The sequence below is a fragment of the Protopterus annectens genome, chromosome 9.part0 (genome assembly GCF_019279795.1).
Source record: "Protopterus annectens isolate FY-2018-M chromosome 9.part0, PAN1.0, whole genome shotgun sequence".
In the NCBI taxonomy this organism is placed as follows: domain Eukaryota; kingdom Metazoa; phylum Chordata; order Ceratodontiformes; family Protopteridae; genus Protopterus; species Protopterus annectens.
This window is the reverse complement of record NC_056743.1, coordinates 1,530,144,935-1,530,162,797: the sequence shown is the minus strand read 5'-3', so window position 1 is coordinate 1,530,162,797 and position 17,863 is coordinate 1,530,144,935. Positions and strand designations below refer to the sequence as shown.

At 42.9% G+C, this 17,863-nt stretch overlaps 1 protein-coding gene across 1 annotated transcript in view; it reads left to right on the top strand.

Moving 5' to 3' along the window:
- The window catches only part of ABCF1 (ATP binding cassette subfamily F member 1), a 1,329,408-nt gene that overhangs the window by 1,194,765 nt on the left and 116,780 nt on the right, over positions 1–17,863 (top strand). Inside the window, exon 16 of the mRNA XM_044082281.1 lies at positions 250–314. Within this exon, the coding sequence (XP_043938216.1) occupies positions 250–314 (65 nt within the window). The remainder of the gene's footprint in view (positions 1–249; positions 315–17,863) is intronic.

Sequence of the window (17,863 nt, the reverse complement as noted above, 5' to 3'; positions counted from 1 at the left end):
TGTGGATATTATGAGTACGAGGAACTTCTGCCTATGATGCTTTTGAAAATGCAATGATATGTAGGCACTGGTTTAGCACTGCATACTTGCTGGCCCATCTGTCATACAGATTGTGCCATTTTGAGCATTAGAATATGTAATGAAAAAGCAATCACTGGAGGATTTTACTGTATAAAACAAGTTGGTGAATCTTGCTTATTTTTTATCAATTTTTTTTTTTTTTTTTTTTTTTTTTTTTTTTTACTGTAGGTGGCCAGAAGGCACGTGTTGTGTTTGCTGAGCTTGCATGTAGACAACCAGATGTGCTTATTTTGGTGAGTAGAGATGTTCAAAACCAGTTTTCTTAAGAATACTGTGAAAACCAACCTTTCTTCAAAACTTGTATGTACTGCATTAGAGTGTATGTTGACTAGTTTTACAAAACTGAGATTACGTAGGCATGAGATGATTCTAGATTAACACAGAGATGAGCGGTTATGTTGCACTGCAGAGGGTATTTGCAAAGATATTCATTTGTGCTGCATTGGTTCCTTAATCATAACTTATCAGACCTTGTTCTTATCTTTTTGTTTAAAACTTCATTTTTATGTACCTATGTATGTTTGTATTTGTTTAGATCATCCAGTTCGACCATTACATTTTCCTTCCCAGGTACACTTTTGACCCCTTCTCTTCACTTGGACAACTGGACAAAAGCCCCCATGACTTATTCTTTGTGTGTTTGGCTGTTCATATTGTGATGGCACCTTAATTTTTGAGGAAGATGAGGATTTTTTATTTAACTCTACTTCTCCCTTGTGCATGCTTATTGGCAATGGAATGAGTCTTTACAATGCTTGATCAAATCTCAGCATGGAATGTGATCAGCTGCCCCTCTAAGCAAGCACCACCTCATGATCCTTGGTCTCCACTGGGGATTGAACTGCAGAGAATATACCACTCCCATCAAAAAGCAGATGAGCAGTCTAAGCCTCAGCATTCATCTCCTCCTGCCAGTTCCATCTGGCACCCGATTCAATAACTAAACTTGAGTCACAGATTTCTCTCTCATTGCCATGAGCTGGCAAAACAGGTGGTGTTCTTGCTTACATGAAGATATGAATGCAAGCATAGCTGGATGTTCATCGTGTTTCACTGTTGCAGTCATTACTCTTGGGTTATCCTGCTGGCAGGCTACCCGCAGTCAGCCTGAATTCCAAAGTCGTGGTCCGGCGTCGGTTGCTATCACCTCTTCCCTGACGTCAGTGCGCCAGGGGTATAAAAGATGCAGCCGATGCCATTTTCTTCAGACTTTCTTGCCGCACGGTGCCCAAAGCAGAAGCAGTTCGCAAGTGCCGGTCAGCCGACTCCTGAGATTTTCGTGTTCTAATTTCACATACAAAGTCTTCATTTAAAGCTAAGTACCCCGTTGAGGAAACTTTTTTCTTGCTCCAGACCGATGTCAGAAAAAGTTAATTGTATTTCTTGTGGGAAGCAAATACCTCATAAGGACTTCATTCTTATTGTATTCCTTGCCTAGACCCTGATCACGATGTTGCTAATTGCAGGTTTTGTGCTAGATTTAACCAACGCACTATTAAGGGTCGGTACGATTTTGCATTTCATTACTTTGGCCTAAGGTTTAATTATACAAAGTCGTCTGATAGCCATCAGACTACCGCAATTCACAAGAAACGCAAGGAAAAGGACAGGCATCCGAGGTCCAAAACTAACGAGGCTTCTTCTAAGCCAGTTGCCAGTTTGCCGGTGCTCAGTGAGGCGCTTTCGCAGCCTCTGCCGCCCGCTACCTCAGAGCCGCAGGCCGCTTCTGATTCCCACATGGAGCAGATTAGGCCTCTGAAAACTGAAGGTATTGGACACTTGGAAAATATTCCCTCAGATGGGTCCGGAGCCACTGAGCAGGCATCGGCTTCTGAGGGTGTTTTCAGGCCTACACAGTTGTATATAAAACTGACTACAGCTTCAAAGGCAAAGACTAAAGCACCACTAAAGACAAAGAAACAAGTGCAGCAAGCCCATGGACAGGCCTCCATGCCTAAAAAACATGCTCAAAATGGCCGAAGACCTAATTACTTTGATCAGGGGTTCCCATCCCCCTCCTGATAAGAGGCCTAGGCAGGAGACAGAATATGAATCTTCAGATCAGGTTTCCATTTCTTCTGACTCCTCTTCTGACCAGGAATACCCTCTCCCTCCCTATGAGGATTCTGATGCTGAAGAATCTATCACTTCAGCCTCCCCTCCTGAGGATTATTCTTTTGGGGAAACCCTGCATACCATGAGGGAGCACTTCACTGGGAGAGTCAATACTACTCAGAATCTAAGAAAAGGCTCAGAGATTTTCTTTTACTACCTCAGCACAGGCCTCTTGCTATCCCTCCTGTTTTAGACATTGTAGATGTATTTTCCGAGTCCGGCCTGTCTCCTGACTCTTTACCCCCTGCACCTGTTAAGCCAGACAGATACTACAGGGTTCCAGATTCACATAAATTTCTTTATAAAAGCCCTGCGGCTGACCCAGAAACTATTTCTCAGGGTCCCAAAGGGGTCAAGGCTTCCACTGCAAAAAACCCTATCCCCTCTGATAGGGATGCAAGGGCACTGGACAGATGGGGGAAAAGGTTTACACTTCTGCTACCTTGACTGTGAGGGCTTTAAATTGTCAATTTCATGTGCTTAAATATCAGCAATTCTTAATGTCACTGCTTAAACAAAATGTTAAATTCTGAATGTGCAGAAAACAAGGAAATGCAGGATTTATTGCATGCAACTGAACAAGTGGGAAAGCATACTTTGTAATGTGGTTTTGATTCTCTGGAGGCCTCTTGCAGGGCCTCTGTTACGGGTTCTGTCATTAGGCGGCATGCTTGGTTAAAGGAACAGAATCTGCCTGATCATGTTAAAGCAAAATTATTAGATGCTCCATTACAGCATGATACTTTGGTGTTAAAGCAGAAGAGGTGTTGAAGAAAATGGAGGATAAAGCGAAATGTATGCAGACGGTTAAGGATTTCTTACAGGTGCAGCCGCCCAAATTTAGCAGGAACTGGCCTACAAAGAATTGGTCCTTTCCAGTGTCAGACAGGCCACAAAGAGGCAGATACAGACGCCCCAGAGGCAGATCCAGGCCCCAAGGCTCATACAGGCCTAAACAATAGGGTGCTTCTATCACCAAAAGCGGAGAAGACAAATCACAGCCATACAGAAAACAGTCCCAATTACTTTCCTCTGCCAAAACCAAACACTTATCTTTTGGCAGCCCTCTTAGGGGGAAAACTAGCACTTTTTTCACAAAATTGGCACATGATCACCCAGGACAAATGGGTCTTTGAACATAGTGTCTCAGGGCTACGGGTTCCACTTTCACACCCTGCCAAGGGCAAAAGGTATGCCAGACCTGCCACTCAATGGGCAGAGGCACAAAAGCAAGTTTCATCCCTCATGGACATAAGCCATTCAGCGAGTACCACAGCAAGAGCAGGGACAAGGATTTTACTTGAGACTTTTCTTGGTACCCAGAAAGGACAAAGCCTGGAGACCAATACTGGACCTGTCTATTCTAAACACATTTCTGGATGTTCCAAAATTCAAAAGGTTGACCATGCAGCAGCTTCTGCCCATGCTGGGCAAGAAGTCTTGGCTTGTAACTTTGGACCTAAAAGAGGCATACCTGCATGTCCCAATCAGGCAGTCTTGCAGAAGATACCTCAGATTCATAGCTGGCTCAATGCACTACCAATTCTCTGCACTGCCCTTTGGCTTATCTACTGTGCCCAGGGTCTTCACAAAATGCCTGGCACCATTAATTGCATTTTGCAGACAGAGGAATTCAAATATACCCTTACTTGGGCGACTGCCTTATTCAAGCAGAAAACAAAGACATTCTACTAAAGCATCTGGCGTTTGTAAAAAGATTACTAATTTGCCTAGGGTACACAGTAAACGAAAAGAAATCAAAACTAGTACCCTCTCAAGAGATAATATTCCTGGGTGCAAACCTAAATACAACTGCCCAGATGGCTTATCTCATGCCAGACAAACAAAGGCAACTGACTTCTTACTTCAAAATGTTGCCAACAAAGACCCAGTTATCTGCTAGAAAAATTCTGCAGGCTTTGGGCTTCATGGCATCATGCATTCTGCTAATTCCATATGCCAGACTGCATATGAGGAAACTGCAATGGTATCTAAAAAGTGTTTGGACTCAACATTGCCACAACCTGGAAACATTAATTGCCCTCATTTCCTGCCTGCAACAGGAGTTTCAATGGTGGGCACAGGCCTGTCACCACAACAAGGGACAGCCATTCACTTTACCCACAGCCAGGCAGACACTAAACGGACGCATCCAATTATGCCTGGGGGGCCCACATGGCAGGAAAATGTATTCAGGGCACATGGCCCGCAAGCCAGATGCATCTTCATATCAATCAAAAAGAGATGCTAGCTGTTCAGAATGCTCTGAAAGCTTTCAAGGATCTACTTCATCCAGGACAACTATTGATAAAGACGGACAATACTACAATCATGTGGTACATAAATAGGGAGGCACACATTCCTACCCCCTCTGCAGACAATCCATGACTTTGTGGGACACAGCATTGACTTATCAAGTTCACCTGCAAGCTCAATTCCTGCCAGGAAAAATAAATACTCTGGCAGACGAACTAAGCAGAAACCTCATGGATCCCTGCGAGTGGAAACTGGATCCACAAGTCTTCAGCATGATAACAAGGAAATGGAGTTACCCAGACATAGATCTATTTGCCTTCTCTCACATCTGCCAGCTACAGAGATTCTGCACAAGGACTTATCACAAGCTAGCATGGAAAGTGGATGCCTTATCCTTCAGCTGGAAAAACCTAACAGTATATGCCTTCCCTCCACTGCCTCTCCTCCCCAAGGTACTCCTAAAGGTCAGGCAAGAGAAGCCAAAAATGATACTGATTGCCCCAGACTGGCCACGCCAGCACTGGTACCCAATCCTAAAGAACTTGTCTCAAGGTCCAGCCTGGACATTGCCTCAAATTTCTCACTTACTGACCCAACAAAACAATCAGATCCTGCACAGCCAACTCAGGACCTTAAATCTGGCTGCATGGTGGATAATGTAGCCATTCAGAACACTCCTCTCTCCAAAGCTGTGATGGATGTTATTTTGGAGGCCAGGAGGCCCAGTACCAGAAAATCTTATGCAGAAAAATGGAAGAGATTCTGTGCTTGGAACCAGGCACAAGGAATTGACATGTTTGTACCAAATATTCCTCAGATTTTACAATACTTAACTGAGATGCTGGACAAAGGCCTATCCTTTTCATCAATTAAGATCCATGCCTCTGCCATTTCAGCCCATTACAAAACGGAACCACCTAACTTTTCTCATCCTTTAATAAGACAGTACCTCAGAGGGACCAGAAACATAAGACCTCCAAGGAGAGCACCAATGCCTGCATGGGACCTCAGTTATGTCTTGGAAAAACTCACATTGCCTCCTTTTGAGCCAGCCTCAACAGCTGATATAAAATTCTTATCCTGGAAAACAGCTCTGCTCCTAGCAATAACCTCTGCAAGATGAGTCTTGGAGTTACAGGCACTCATGTCTGTGGAACCTTTTATCATTTTCCATCCAGACAGGGTTACTCTGAGGACGAACCCGACATTTATGCCTAAGGTGGTGTTCAGTGTGGCCCTTAACCAAACCATTCACTTGCCTACTTTTTATCCAAACCCACAGAACAAAGGTGAGAGACTTCTGCATTCTTTGGACATACACAGACAGCTACGCTTCTACTTGGACAAACTTGGCAAATCAGTGCCTAAGGGCATTAGACCACATTCAACCAGAGCAGCAGCCACTTCAGCAGCCTTCCTCAGAGGAGTACCAACCAAAGACATCATAGAGGCTGTGCAACTTGGAGTTCAGTGCACACTTTTACAAAACACTACCACTTACCTCTCTACTCTAAATCCAGAGCAGGCTTTGCCAATGCAGTTCTGCAGGGCCTCATAGCCTCTCCGAATCCTATTTAGCCCAGCCACCCATCCTCAGCTTTGGGATTCAACCCAAGAGTAATGACTGCAACAGTGAAACATGAACATAGTACAGTTGTGTACCTACCATAAATGTAGATGTTAGAGTGTATTCACTGTTGCAGTCCAGGTTACCCTCCCACCATCCCCCTTTCTTTTGCTGGGTCTTATCTGTACTTCTCTATTCTATACAGCCTATGTGGTGTATTTGCCTGTAGATGAAGGAAATGTTTACTTAGTGCATGCATGTTTATTGGCATAATTTTTTTTAGCCTACCCTTTTGGGGGCACCTGACATCTGGGGCAAGAAAAACTGAAGAAAATGGCGTCTGCTGCATCTTTTATACCCCTGGCGCACTCACGTCAGGGAAGAGGCGACCGCAACCGACGCCGGACCAATACTTTAGAATTCAGGCCGACTGCTGGTAGCCTGCCAGCAGGATAACCCAAGAGTAATGACTGCAACAGTGAATACAATCGAACATCTACATTTATGGTAGGTACACAACTGTACTTTTTCTTGTTTTGCTTTTTTGATCGTAAAGCCTATAAAATAATAAAGGAATCTGTTTTTTTTAAGTTCCTTTCTTTGAAGTGATGGATGTTTTTTTTGTAAGCCTCATCTTTGCTCCGGTCACCTTTTTGGATTTCCCCACTCTTCATATGACTTGCATATTTAATTTGCTTGCTTGTATTTGCTTACCTGAAAAGTTCCACTAGTCAAAGCCAGTTTTTGGCAGAGACCCAGGAAGAAAAGTTCTGTAATTACACAAGGATACAGATGTATGGAAAAAAGGATTATGTAATACAAATACTAGAAATTAATATGTTATACATTACCAGTATAAAAAGGATTTACGTAATTCGCCAAGATCTACCCAGCTAGTAGCATAACAGTTAAAGTAGCATGAAGTATACAATTTTTAAATTGTAAGTAACAGATTTAGGCAGAAATGAACATAGTAAAAGTGGAGAGTATACAGGTGATTGAAGTATGGAGAGGACTTGTTTGGAAGAAGTGGGAGATGTGGGAATTTTGGTAACTTGGTGAACACAGCCTATTTGAGGTTAAGTAGAGAAAAGAGAAGACAAGGAAATGAAGTGATAAATCACCTAGTTAAGAATGAACAATGATCTACCCCTAATAATATATATGCTATAATGCTGTGTCCCTCTCTTCCTAGGGTGTGTGCATGTGCGCGTACACACAGGTGCCTGGTATGCATTGTTTTGATTAGATTTACTCTAAACACCCAGCATTCCTATGTTATGGAAGCTCTTGGGCTTATCCTGTTTTACGTGTTTAATACCATTGTAGTAATCAAGGTTTTGACTGTTCCTGCTTTGCATTTGAAATTATGAACTCTGAAGCCTCTTTCTTCTGTGTAGGAAAGTGCTGACATTTTGTGCAGCTGCTGAGGAGCTGCTTTTGATGTATTAGTGATTGGCACCATCCTCTCTACTGATAAGTTTCTGTAAAGCTCCTTTGTTTGGGGGTGCTTGTGCCTGGTGTTTGCCTGCATTGTTGTGTCATGCACCAGTTAAATACATGAGCTCATCCTCTTAGCTTCCCAGTTCTTTTCTGTAACATCTATGATGTGCATCTCAGTCTTGGTGTACTTTTAAGAAATGTTTCTTCTTTGATCATCTAAAAGCAATTCTGCAAACTGTCATTGACTGTCCGATAACTATTTAAGACCTGCATCACCAATGGCTTGTTTTGCCTTGTGGAAGCAAATAAAGTACGTCGCTGCTGTAAATGCTAGGAGCTCAACTCTGATACCAGTGAACTCTGGTAGGTGAAGCTACTCACCTGACGTGATGGATGGAGGTTGATAATAGTCCCTCATGTGCAACATCAGTGGGATGAGCTATCGTGCAAACCTCATAGATCAGCTGGAGCATTAGTGTAAGGACCAGGACTAAATGAGCACCATATCCTAGCCCACCTAGAGATAATCAGTTGATCAAGTAGCTTTCCAGTCCCTGCAGGTGCTGAGCTCATACTTGGCTAGTTAGAACTAGGGCAACAGTCTTCTGTGTTAGCATTTATCAAAGAGCTTGGAGGAGTTTCACTGCACTGATGTTTCATGAGGTGATTAGCAATTAGTCTTTAGTTAATAGTTCACTGCTGGCCAGCTTTACAGTGGAGAGTTGTTGTTACAGTTACCTGACCTGAAATCATGGGTACTTGAGGCTGAAGATTACACTTCTAGTGTGTATCAAGACATGTTACCCATATTGTGGGTCCTCTCTGGGCCATCCATTTTGATGTTTCCTGTACTTGTGTTTATAATTTACATATTAATTTTCATGTTAGAATGTTTGTGGAAATTCAGATTGAAGACTGGGGACAGAACTATGTATGGAGCTCACTGTGACAACATTTTTTGCAAATATAGCAAATTTTTGAGATCATATAGGTTATGGTTTGATTCTACAGAATTTGAGAAAAGTGTAAGAATTTGAGAAAAGTGTTTGAGACTTGGTTCATAGACTGTTTTATGTAATGAGGTGTCAAGATCAGAAAAATATATATTTTATAAATTCTTCTAGTTTTTATCAAATACTCCTCCATACTTTTTTTTGTCTGCTGAGGACTAGGTTCTGCAGAGCATGGACTGTGATAATTGCCTTGACTACTTTAATATGTTGTTTTAAGGAGAGAATTGTATAATGCGTGTCTTCAGGTGAAATAGAGCCCTAGTCATCATGACCCCCCACACAGACACACACATACACACACTTCATCTCTACCAAAAGACTAACATCTCAGCTGCTGGACTTCCTACCTCCTCCACGGCAGTGCCCACTAGTGTTCTGGACTACTTAAATTTTATCTGATTCACACTTTTAAAGAAAGAAAGAAGATGACCGTGCAGGATAGATAATCAAAAGGTTAAGGGTCTGCTTTAAACACACAGTACTTTTCTTTGGATTTTTTTTTTATTGGCACTGAACCTCACTCTAATTCATAATGAGAGCTATTTTTAACTGTACTGTCTAGAATTTCAGTAATGGAAACAAAACATGCCACAGTAGGCCCCTTTATGTGCACCTGTCCTATTTAACTAGTTATTTGTTACTTGCTTTTCTCTAAATTCTGCCATCAAGTGCAACCTGTCCATTGAAATGTCTTGCATTTCTGCTGCTACATGCTGCAGTGCTCTCGTTTCCTCATTCATTCCCGGCACCCACAGTGAAGCAGCAGCAAGTGTGGACGAATTCTCTCTCTCTCATGTCAGTAGTTAGGTGCCGCAGATCAAGGTCAGCATGTCAGGAGTAATTTAAAGACATTAAAAAAATCCAAAACTCCGTCGCTGCTAATGGAAATCGTACAATTTATTTTTGACCACGAACTAATTTTTTTTTTGATCTTGTGATTCTTAAGGACGTGTCCCCCACTACTCTGAGTCTTTATTCAGAGGACAGTATGCAACATCGGATTAGTGGGAGAAAGCACATGCATGCTGAAAAGACAGGGAAAACTATGGACAATTCCTTTTAAATTAATTTATTTCAATCAATACACAGCTAAAGCCAGTGACAGCAGTGAAGGTGGAGATGGTGCTTGGGTTTGGTGAAGCAGCTGTGGCAGATTTGAACAGTGGTGTCAGTTTTTTTTTTGTTTTTTTAATTTTTGAACAACAAATATATTGGAATAGCAAAAGTTCACCTTTGCCTAAACTTGATCCTATCTGGTGAATACAGTAAATCAGCTTTGACTGACAAGCTAGACCATATGTTGTCTTATTCCTGTCCCCATATAAGAGACTGATGATAGTTCTTCAACATCTAAAAGACATAAAAAATAATTCTGTTAGCCTTATGGCTGATATTCTTACTACAGTCACAGTGGAGAATGGACAAGGAAGTAATGGATTATCTTTAGAGAGATATATCCCACTTGCTCTGTCAAGGGTAAGCTATTTTGTCATGTAATAAACATCAATCTGATGGTCTTAATAATGGGATAATGTAATAAACTAAAATCTGATGGTCTTAATAAGGAAGTATTTATTATAAAACAAATAAGGTATTGATATGGTATTACATTTGTTTATGTCTTTGTGTGACCCATTATTTCACTAGTAGTTATATGTGTTGTCCTTGTTAAGTTGTCTTGATATATTATCTTTTCCTTGTATATTTGTTCTAATATACGGTATTAAATAATTACCATTTTCCTCTTTTACTTGTATTTCCTTTTGTTTTGATGATTTTTAATGTATATGAAGGTTTGTATGGCATTTTCATTTAGGTTTTGTTATAGATGTTTGTTCAGGTAGGCATTCATTTTTTTACCAAAGGGATGAACAGATTTGTGAGCTTTAATTGCTGAGTTATTTCTCTTTTTTTTTTTTTTCGCCAGTTTGTCATGCAGTAAATGTGTGTATAAATGGTCACTTTTTTCACTTCACCTTTTAACCTTGAAAGCTGTGGTCAAGGCACCAGTCTTTTGCTTGTACTGAATGACATTTGAATTTTTGCCAAATTCCACTTTTATGTTAAGTTGTTTGGTTTATTTTACCCATATCTACAGTTGTCTAACAATTTATACTTTTGCACCTGTACTAAATTATCACTTAAGACAAGGGCAAACATACATTAACAAAAGAAAACAGTTAACATTTTCCCGTTTACATACATTCTATATCGCGTATCTTTTGTTTGTAACTCATCAGTTCAACATTACATAGATTGCTAATGTTTTTATGTTTTAAAGATTGTAAAACCTTTATTTTATATTTAGTTATGTCAGCCAGGACTTTTATTTTTAGAAATTTTGTAATTCGGTGTCTGTTGTATTATAGCCCATTTTGGTGGTATGCAGCAGGCATCAGCTTCAGTTTTACAAATTTCCTGAAGCTGCCTGACTTGTTGCTCCCAAGTGGAAGCAATTCCTCAGAAAAAATGTTTCTCTTTTTTGCTCTGTGTGTGTGGTATGAGTGTAAGTTGCTCTGCAGTTAAGTGTTACTGAAGTATAAAGCCTGCACCTCTAGCTGCAACCTAATGGGGACACCAGCCCACAAAAAAGGCCTGGAAGCTTTTATAGTGGCATTTGAGCATATCACCAGCCAGGAGGGCCGTGACCAGGCTAACTAAGCTTGGAAACTAGCTGCACAACTCACTGGGAGTCCCCTTTGTACCTTTTACCTTTATGCGTATGAAGAGCACTACCAACTATAAGGACTTTAAAAAGGTAAAGTTGTGCTTGTTGTAAGGGTGATGGTCTTGGCCAGAACTCAGATGAATTTCATGATTAAAAGCAGAACAGTAAGATGAGAGTTATCAGAACTTAAACATTGTCACCTTACAGCTAGACCCATGAAGCAGTAACAGTAGAGCTACCACGACAGTTGATAGGGGAGGGGTTGGCATAATGGTTAAGGTCTTTAGCTCACAGGTACAAGGTACATTGTTTGATTCTGACCTATGATAACTGGCTGCAGACTGATAGCTAAGTATTTGTCTATGAATCGAGCAAGCATTACCCAATGTATTATGAAGTGGGTGTCAGGCAGACCCAAGAGAGTGAGAGTTTTGTAGCACTTGTTAAAGTAAGGTGCTATAAAAGTGGGTTGCCTAAAACAAAGGGGACACGCCTGAATATTTTGTTTTAAATGTAGAGGAGTAGACACATTGCAGAGTTCAATAATAACAATCGCAGAGTCTAATCCTGATGTAAATAGTAAAAACGTTCAGAATGTGAATAACAGAACTGATAGTCTGAGAGAGCTGCTGCCAGATTAGCAGAGACTAAATTTTGCGTCTTTGTCATCACTGATCTCTCAATGTCCTGTAGTAGCCGAAGAAGTGCACAGAGGAGTTATAGCAACTACTGGATTCAGGTAGTATAATCCTCTTTAAGGGAAAATTTATTTACAAGCAATTTATACCTCTAAATTTGAGGAGGTTGTCTGCATTTATGGGAAGATTTTGACAGTTTGCGAAGGTTTTTGATCTTGTGGTTATAGTACCATGTTTTGTGCACGATTTTAATTATTGGGAAAAACTTTCCCCATTTCAAGGAAGTATGGAAATGGTGCAGAAAGTAAAGATGTTAATATCCCCAGTGCCCAGCTATATTCCAGTCCTTAATGGATGGGGTCCTTAAACCCAAAACATGTACATTGCCACATACCTGCATAATTCATTCAGAGGAGTGAGATTTGCACCTGCCTAAAGTTCAAGCTGTTTTGGATAGTCTTGTATAGCAATGCTTTAAGTCGGTGCTTTCAGAAGTAAGCTTTGGATGACTAAGGCTAAGTATTTAGGATGCCTCATCGGCAAGAGGACCATCAAGCCTAAAAGAGTAGCAGTTAACACAGTACAAAATTGACCCAATGCCCCAGACAGATACAGGCAAACACTTTCTTTGGCCTGGCTGGATATTGTATAAAATTTTTACCATATTTCTTCACTGTCACTTGCTCTCTTACTTACCTTACAAAGAGAATATGCCAGTCAAGTGTAACCATGAGGTGGAGGATATTTTCCATCTTGTGCTTGTCCTGGTCCTCTAACTTTTGTAAACCTTTTGTAGTGCATGCAGATCGATCAGAACTGTGCTTGTGTGTAGTACTGTCCCAGAGAATAGATGAGAAGGGAACACCCAATATGTTATTAAAAGTAGAAGAAAAGTACATTTGTGTACACTTAACATAAATGTAGATGTTCAAGTGTGTTCACTGTTGCAGTCATCACATTTGGGTTATCTGCTTACAGTAGCCCTCAGTCGGCCTGATTATCAAAGTCTTGGGGTCTGCGTTAGTTGCTGTCTCATCTTCCATGATGTCAGGTCGTCAGGGGTATAAAGCATGCAGCCGATGCCATTACATCAGTTTTTCTTGCCCCAGATGTCAGGTGCCCCCTAATGGGAAGCAGTTAAATATTATATACAAGGTTATACCTCCAACGAAAAAGCAAATGGACCAGAAAGCTTTTAAGCACAGTAAAAAGGAATATAGGTATAGCCAAAAGAAGACAGGGTGCTAGAGGGAGGGATGGTAACCAGGACTTCAACAGTGAATACACTTGAGCATCTACATTTATGGTAAGTGTACACAACTGTACTATGTTCTTCGTTTCACTGGTGCAGTCATCACATTTGGGTAGATTCCCAAAGCTAAGGATGGGAGGAGGAATTTAGATAGCATTAAGACCAGCTATGAGGCCCTGCAAGACTGCAGTGGCAAAACCAGCTCTGGATTTAGAGAAAATTGGCAAATGGTAATGCTTGGTGAAAGTATGTACAGAACTCCAGGTAGCAGCTTCTAGGATGTCCCTGGTAGGGGCACCTCTGAGAAAAGCTGCAGAGGTAGATGCAGCCCTGGTTGAATGTGGTCTCATCCCCTGTGGGATAGGTTTTCCATGGTGCTTATAACAGAAATGAATGCAATGGGCTATCTATTTAGAAATGGTTTGCTTTGAAATGGCCTTCCCCTCTGCCCCTGCAGCAAATGCCACCAGCAGCTGTTCAGATTTTGAGAGGTTTAGTCCTGTCCAAGTAAAATCTAAGTTGTCTGTGCACATCTAAGGAGTGCAGTATCCGTTCCCCTTTGTTCTGTGGATTAGAAAAGAAGATTGACAAATGAATGGACTGATTTAAGAGCCACAGTTGATACTACCTTGGGCATGAAGGAGGGGTTGGTCCTGAGGGACATCTGTCCACGTGAAAGATGATGAAAGGCTCCACTGCCATAAGGGCCTGTAATTCAGACACCCTTCTTGCTGAAGTGATGGCTAAAAGGAAGGCTGTTTTTCAAGAAAGGAATTTTAACTCTGCACTGGCAGCTGGCTCAAAAGGAGGTAGAGTGAGTTTTTCCAATACAAAGTTAAGGTCCCGGGCTGGAGTTGGGGCTCTCCTCAGTGGTCTTAAGTTTTTGGCCCCTCTGAGGAACTGCTTGAGCAGTGGATAAGAGAAGAGGGGTGGTTCTGTGTTGTGCTGAAATGGCTAGGGCATGAATTTTGATGGAGGAAAAGGAAAGGGAAAGGCCCTTGTGAAGCATTTCAGTTAAGTATTGAAGAGGCTGAGGTAAATTGGGCGCTGCTGTGCCCATCCCCGGAGTTTGGTTCCAGGAACAGAATCTTTTCCATTTTTCAACATAAAACTTTCTAGTACTAGGCCTCCTTGCCACCAGAATGACATCAAACACTTGTTTACTGAGGGATGGTAACTGAGAGATCAGATAATTAGCCAGGCTGCCAGGTTCAGGGTTTAAAGCTGAGGGTGCAGAATCTGGCCCTCCTGCTGGGACAGCAGGGTAGGGGTCTGAGGTAGGTGCCAGCAGTGACATATTGCACAAGAGGGAGTACCAGTGTTGGTGTGGGCAGTCTGGTGCAATCAGTATTGTCCTTGGTTTGTCCTGTTTGATCTTTAGTAGTACCTTGGAGAGGAGCGGCATTGGAGGAAAGGATTTTTCCAGGTGAAGGACAGGGCATCCACTTTCCAAGCTTGTTTGTGGAGAGTCCTTGTGCATAATCTGTCCATTTGGTAGTTCTGGGGGAGGCAAACAGGTCTATATCTGGGCTCCCGCATTTGCTTATCAACATGTTGAATGTCTTTGGTTCCAGTTTCCACTCGTGTGGGTCCATGAGATTTCTGCTTAGTTCGTCTGCCAGTGTATTTAACTTTCCTGGCAGGAATTGAGCCTGTAGGTGCACTTGGTAGCTCAAGGCTGTGTTCCACAGAGCCATGGCTAGTGGCTAGTTTGCAGTGAGGGTATGAGTGGGTTCCCCCCTGCTTGTTTATCTACCACATAACAGTGGTGGTGTTCGTCTTTACCATTAATTGTCCTGGAAGAATGTGGTCCTTGAAGGCTGTCAGAGCATTCTGTACAGCTAACATTTCATGTTGGGTAGTCCAATCTCATCTTCTTTTTTACATATGGGTTCGGAGCAGATCCTCTGCTCCGACTCTGCCGATTTACAAGCTCAAAGACATCTGGTTGGCTTATGGCTAAGCAGGTATCCCATGGTTCACCAGTGCAATCCCCAGATCTCGTTTGCAGCGTCGACGAGTTCAGATGTGCTTCTCTTAGCTGTAAGTCCTTTTCAGTTCTTTACATTCTTAGTGGATATTGCATATTTAGTGTTATATTAGTGTTATCTTATAGGCCTTTGCCTAAGTTGTCCTTGTGGACTTTTTTTCATCACTGTAGTAGTTTTAGTATCCTGTGTGCCAGTTAGGCACTGTTGCACTTTTTTGCCTAGGTAGAGTGTTTGTTTTGGCGTTTTCTTTCCACTCTTGATCAACAGGGGCTCCTGTTCTACTGCTCAGACCTTTGTTGGTCGCTGTTGACTGTTAACTTGTTGTCTTTGGCGGGGATCCGCTAAGGTGGTATTTATAGGATTGCTGTTACAAAATTTTTTCCTGTGTGATTACACCTGATTGTCTGTGTTAAATACTTGATCTGTTTAGGTTACAAGACCTAGTTTTCTGTTTCACAGGGCTAGGCCCGTTTAACTTAGAGGACCTAGTCCTCGTGTAACATTTGTATTTGTAGTTTTGGGCATCTCAAACTTTTTCCTGTGTGACTGAATCTGTGTGTGTGTCTGTGTTAAATACTTCTGTCTAAGTTAGAAGACAGAGTTTTTCTTACACCAGGCTAGGCCCGTTTAACTTAGAGGACCTAGTCCTCATTTTTTCTCATTATTCCTATCACCCTGGTTTGCGTGTGTGTCTGCAATGTCTAAAGATAGCAAGGAGCATAAACCCTCTGGGTTCAAAAAATGCATGAAATGCTCCCAGAAAATGTCATTAATGGATGGCCACAGTAGCTGTGTCTACTGCTTGGGAACCATCCATTTGCAGGAATCATGCTTGTTCTGTCATGCTTTCTCCTAGAGTGTTGCAGGAGAGAAAGAACAAGCGGATACTCAAGGGTCTTCTGAAACCAACCTTTGAGGAAGCTTTATCTAGTTCGTCAGCTTCTTCCAAGTCTACAAAGTCCAGATCTGAATCCAAACCTAAAGCTTCTAAAAGGCCTTCTCCTGCACCGGCTGGTGTCTCGGAGCCGCCTTCTAAATGATCAAAATCTGTCTACTCGACTCCTTAGTCTACGGAGCCAAAGGAGAGCACCGTGGTATCAGAGTTGGTCACAGGTGCTTCGGTGCCGACTTCTGAACCTTTGTAAATAGCAGTTGACTCTACTGCTCGGAGCCGGTCTGTAGAATCCCTACTGGTCTCCTTGCTAATCAAGTCTCCAGTGCCTCCTAGGTTGAGATCCCCTACTTTATCTTCCAGAAGCCTTTCGGAAGAACATGTGGGGAGGGTACTACTGAGACTCCCGAAGTTGTCTGCCCTACCTAAATTTTTGTTGGCTCTGACCCATTCGGATCCGGAGCCACTCGAACCAGTTTTGCCCTCGTCTGTGATTCCTCCTCCGAGCCATGTTGGCCTTTCGGAGCCGGAGTGCTTGTTACCAACAGAAGAATCCTCTGTTCCGGCTCCCCTTGCTGCTGCACTGGAGCCGAGTTCAGCTCCAGCACGCTCTGCTCTGTCCGTCGTGTCCAGGGACTGAGCTCTTCTGTCTGCGCCGATGGGGAGGGTTTGAATCCATCTTCGGTTCCTAGCCTTCCTCTCGGTGCTTCCACCGTGGTGAGCTTGGACCCTGCATCTATCTCTGAGCTGATGGCTCTGGTGCCAACCTTTGTCTCTTTGGAGTGGGGGTGGTCTTCGGAGCCAGAGAGGTTGACTTTTGAGGTAATGAGGAGCGTGCTGTCTCAATCTACAGCCCCTGCCAGTGGTACAAGCACTCTTCCCCCTAGGGCACCCACTTCAGTCTCAGTACCTACTCTCTTCGGAGACAGCAGAGACCCCCACAGCCTCAGGAGCCACCGGATGGTGGTTCCCCACTCTTCCGTGGCCTCCCTAGAAGGTCCCTTTGAGGAGCCCCCTCGGAAGACTGTATGCAAGAGGAAGCATGTTTGACTCCCAGGATGAGTCTCTGAAGGGACACTGATCTCGAGGAGTCGGACATCCTGGAGATCCTTAAACAGAGATGTGACTGGCCCACTGTCAACCCTTCTGATGAGTCGGTGTACCTGAAGGCTTTCGGGTCTCAAAACTCTGCCTCTTGGATGTCTCCACCTTTCGACGAACTAATGGATCTGGTTAGTCAGAAGGTGTGGGATACTCCCGATGCCGTGGAGCCAGTTACTAGGAGACCAAATAAGTTTGTCTGCCCCTCCTGGAAAAGAGTTCTTGTCTAAGGACTTTCAGGTAGATGCCATGGTGGTGGCAGTGGCAACGAAGAAGGAGTTGGAGACTTCTTCCTCTGTACATCCGCCAAACAAGGAGTCTCGACAGATGGACAGATTTGGGAAGCGTGTATTTTGTTCAGTGGCATTTACACTCCGATCTCTGACCTATCTTACTCGCTTCATGAGGTTGCAGAGGGATCTTCTCAAGGAGTTAGGAGATTCCATACATGGTGCTTGTCCTGAGGGAGTCCCTGATAGGATATCTGCTCAGTTGTCCACCCTAAATTCTGTAGTTAACTCCTCCATGTGGCTTATCTCCCATGTGGCTGATGGAGCGAGCAGACAAGCAGGTTCAGGAGTTGCCCTTAGGCGCCACTCCTGGATGTGCCTGTGTAATTGTGCGAAGCCGTTCAAGTCCACCTTCAACGCCCCGTTTGATGGTTCCTCCTTGTTTGGTCCCAAGGTGAAAGAAACACGCACTCAGTGTGAGCAGGAAGGAAAGACTCTCTGCCGTGGGAGTCTGTTTTACTTTTCCCTCTTGACCATACCCCAAAGGTCAAAGGAGAGGTAAAATGTGGTTCAAAAAGTCCCAGAGTGTCTTTCTGGACACAGAGTGAATCCTCCT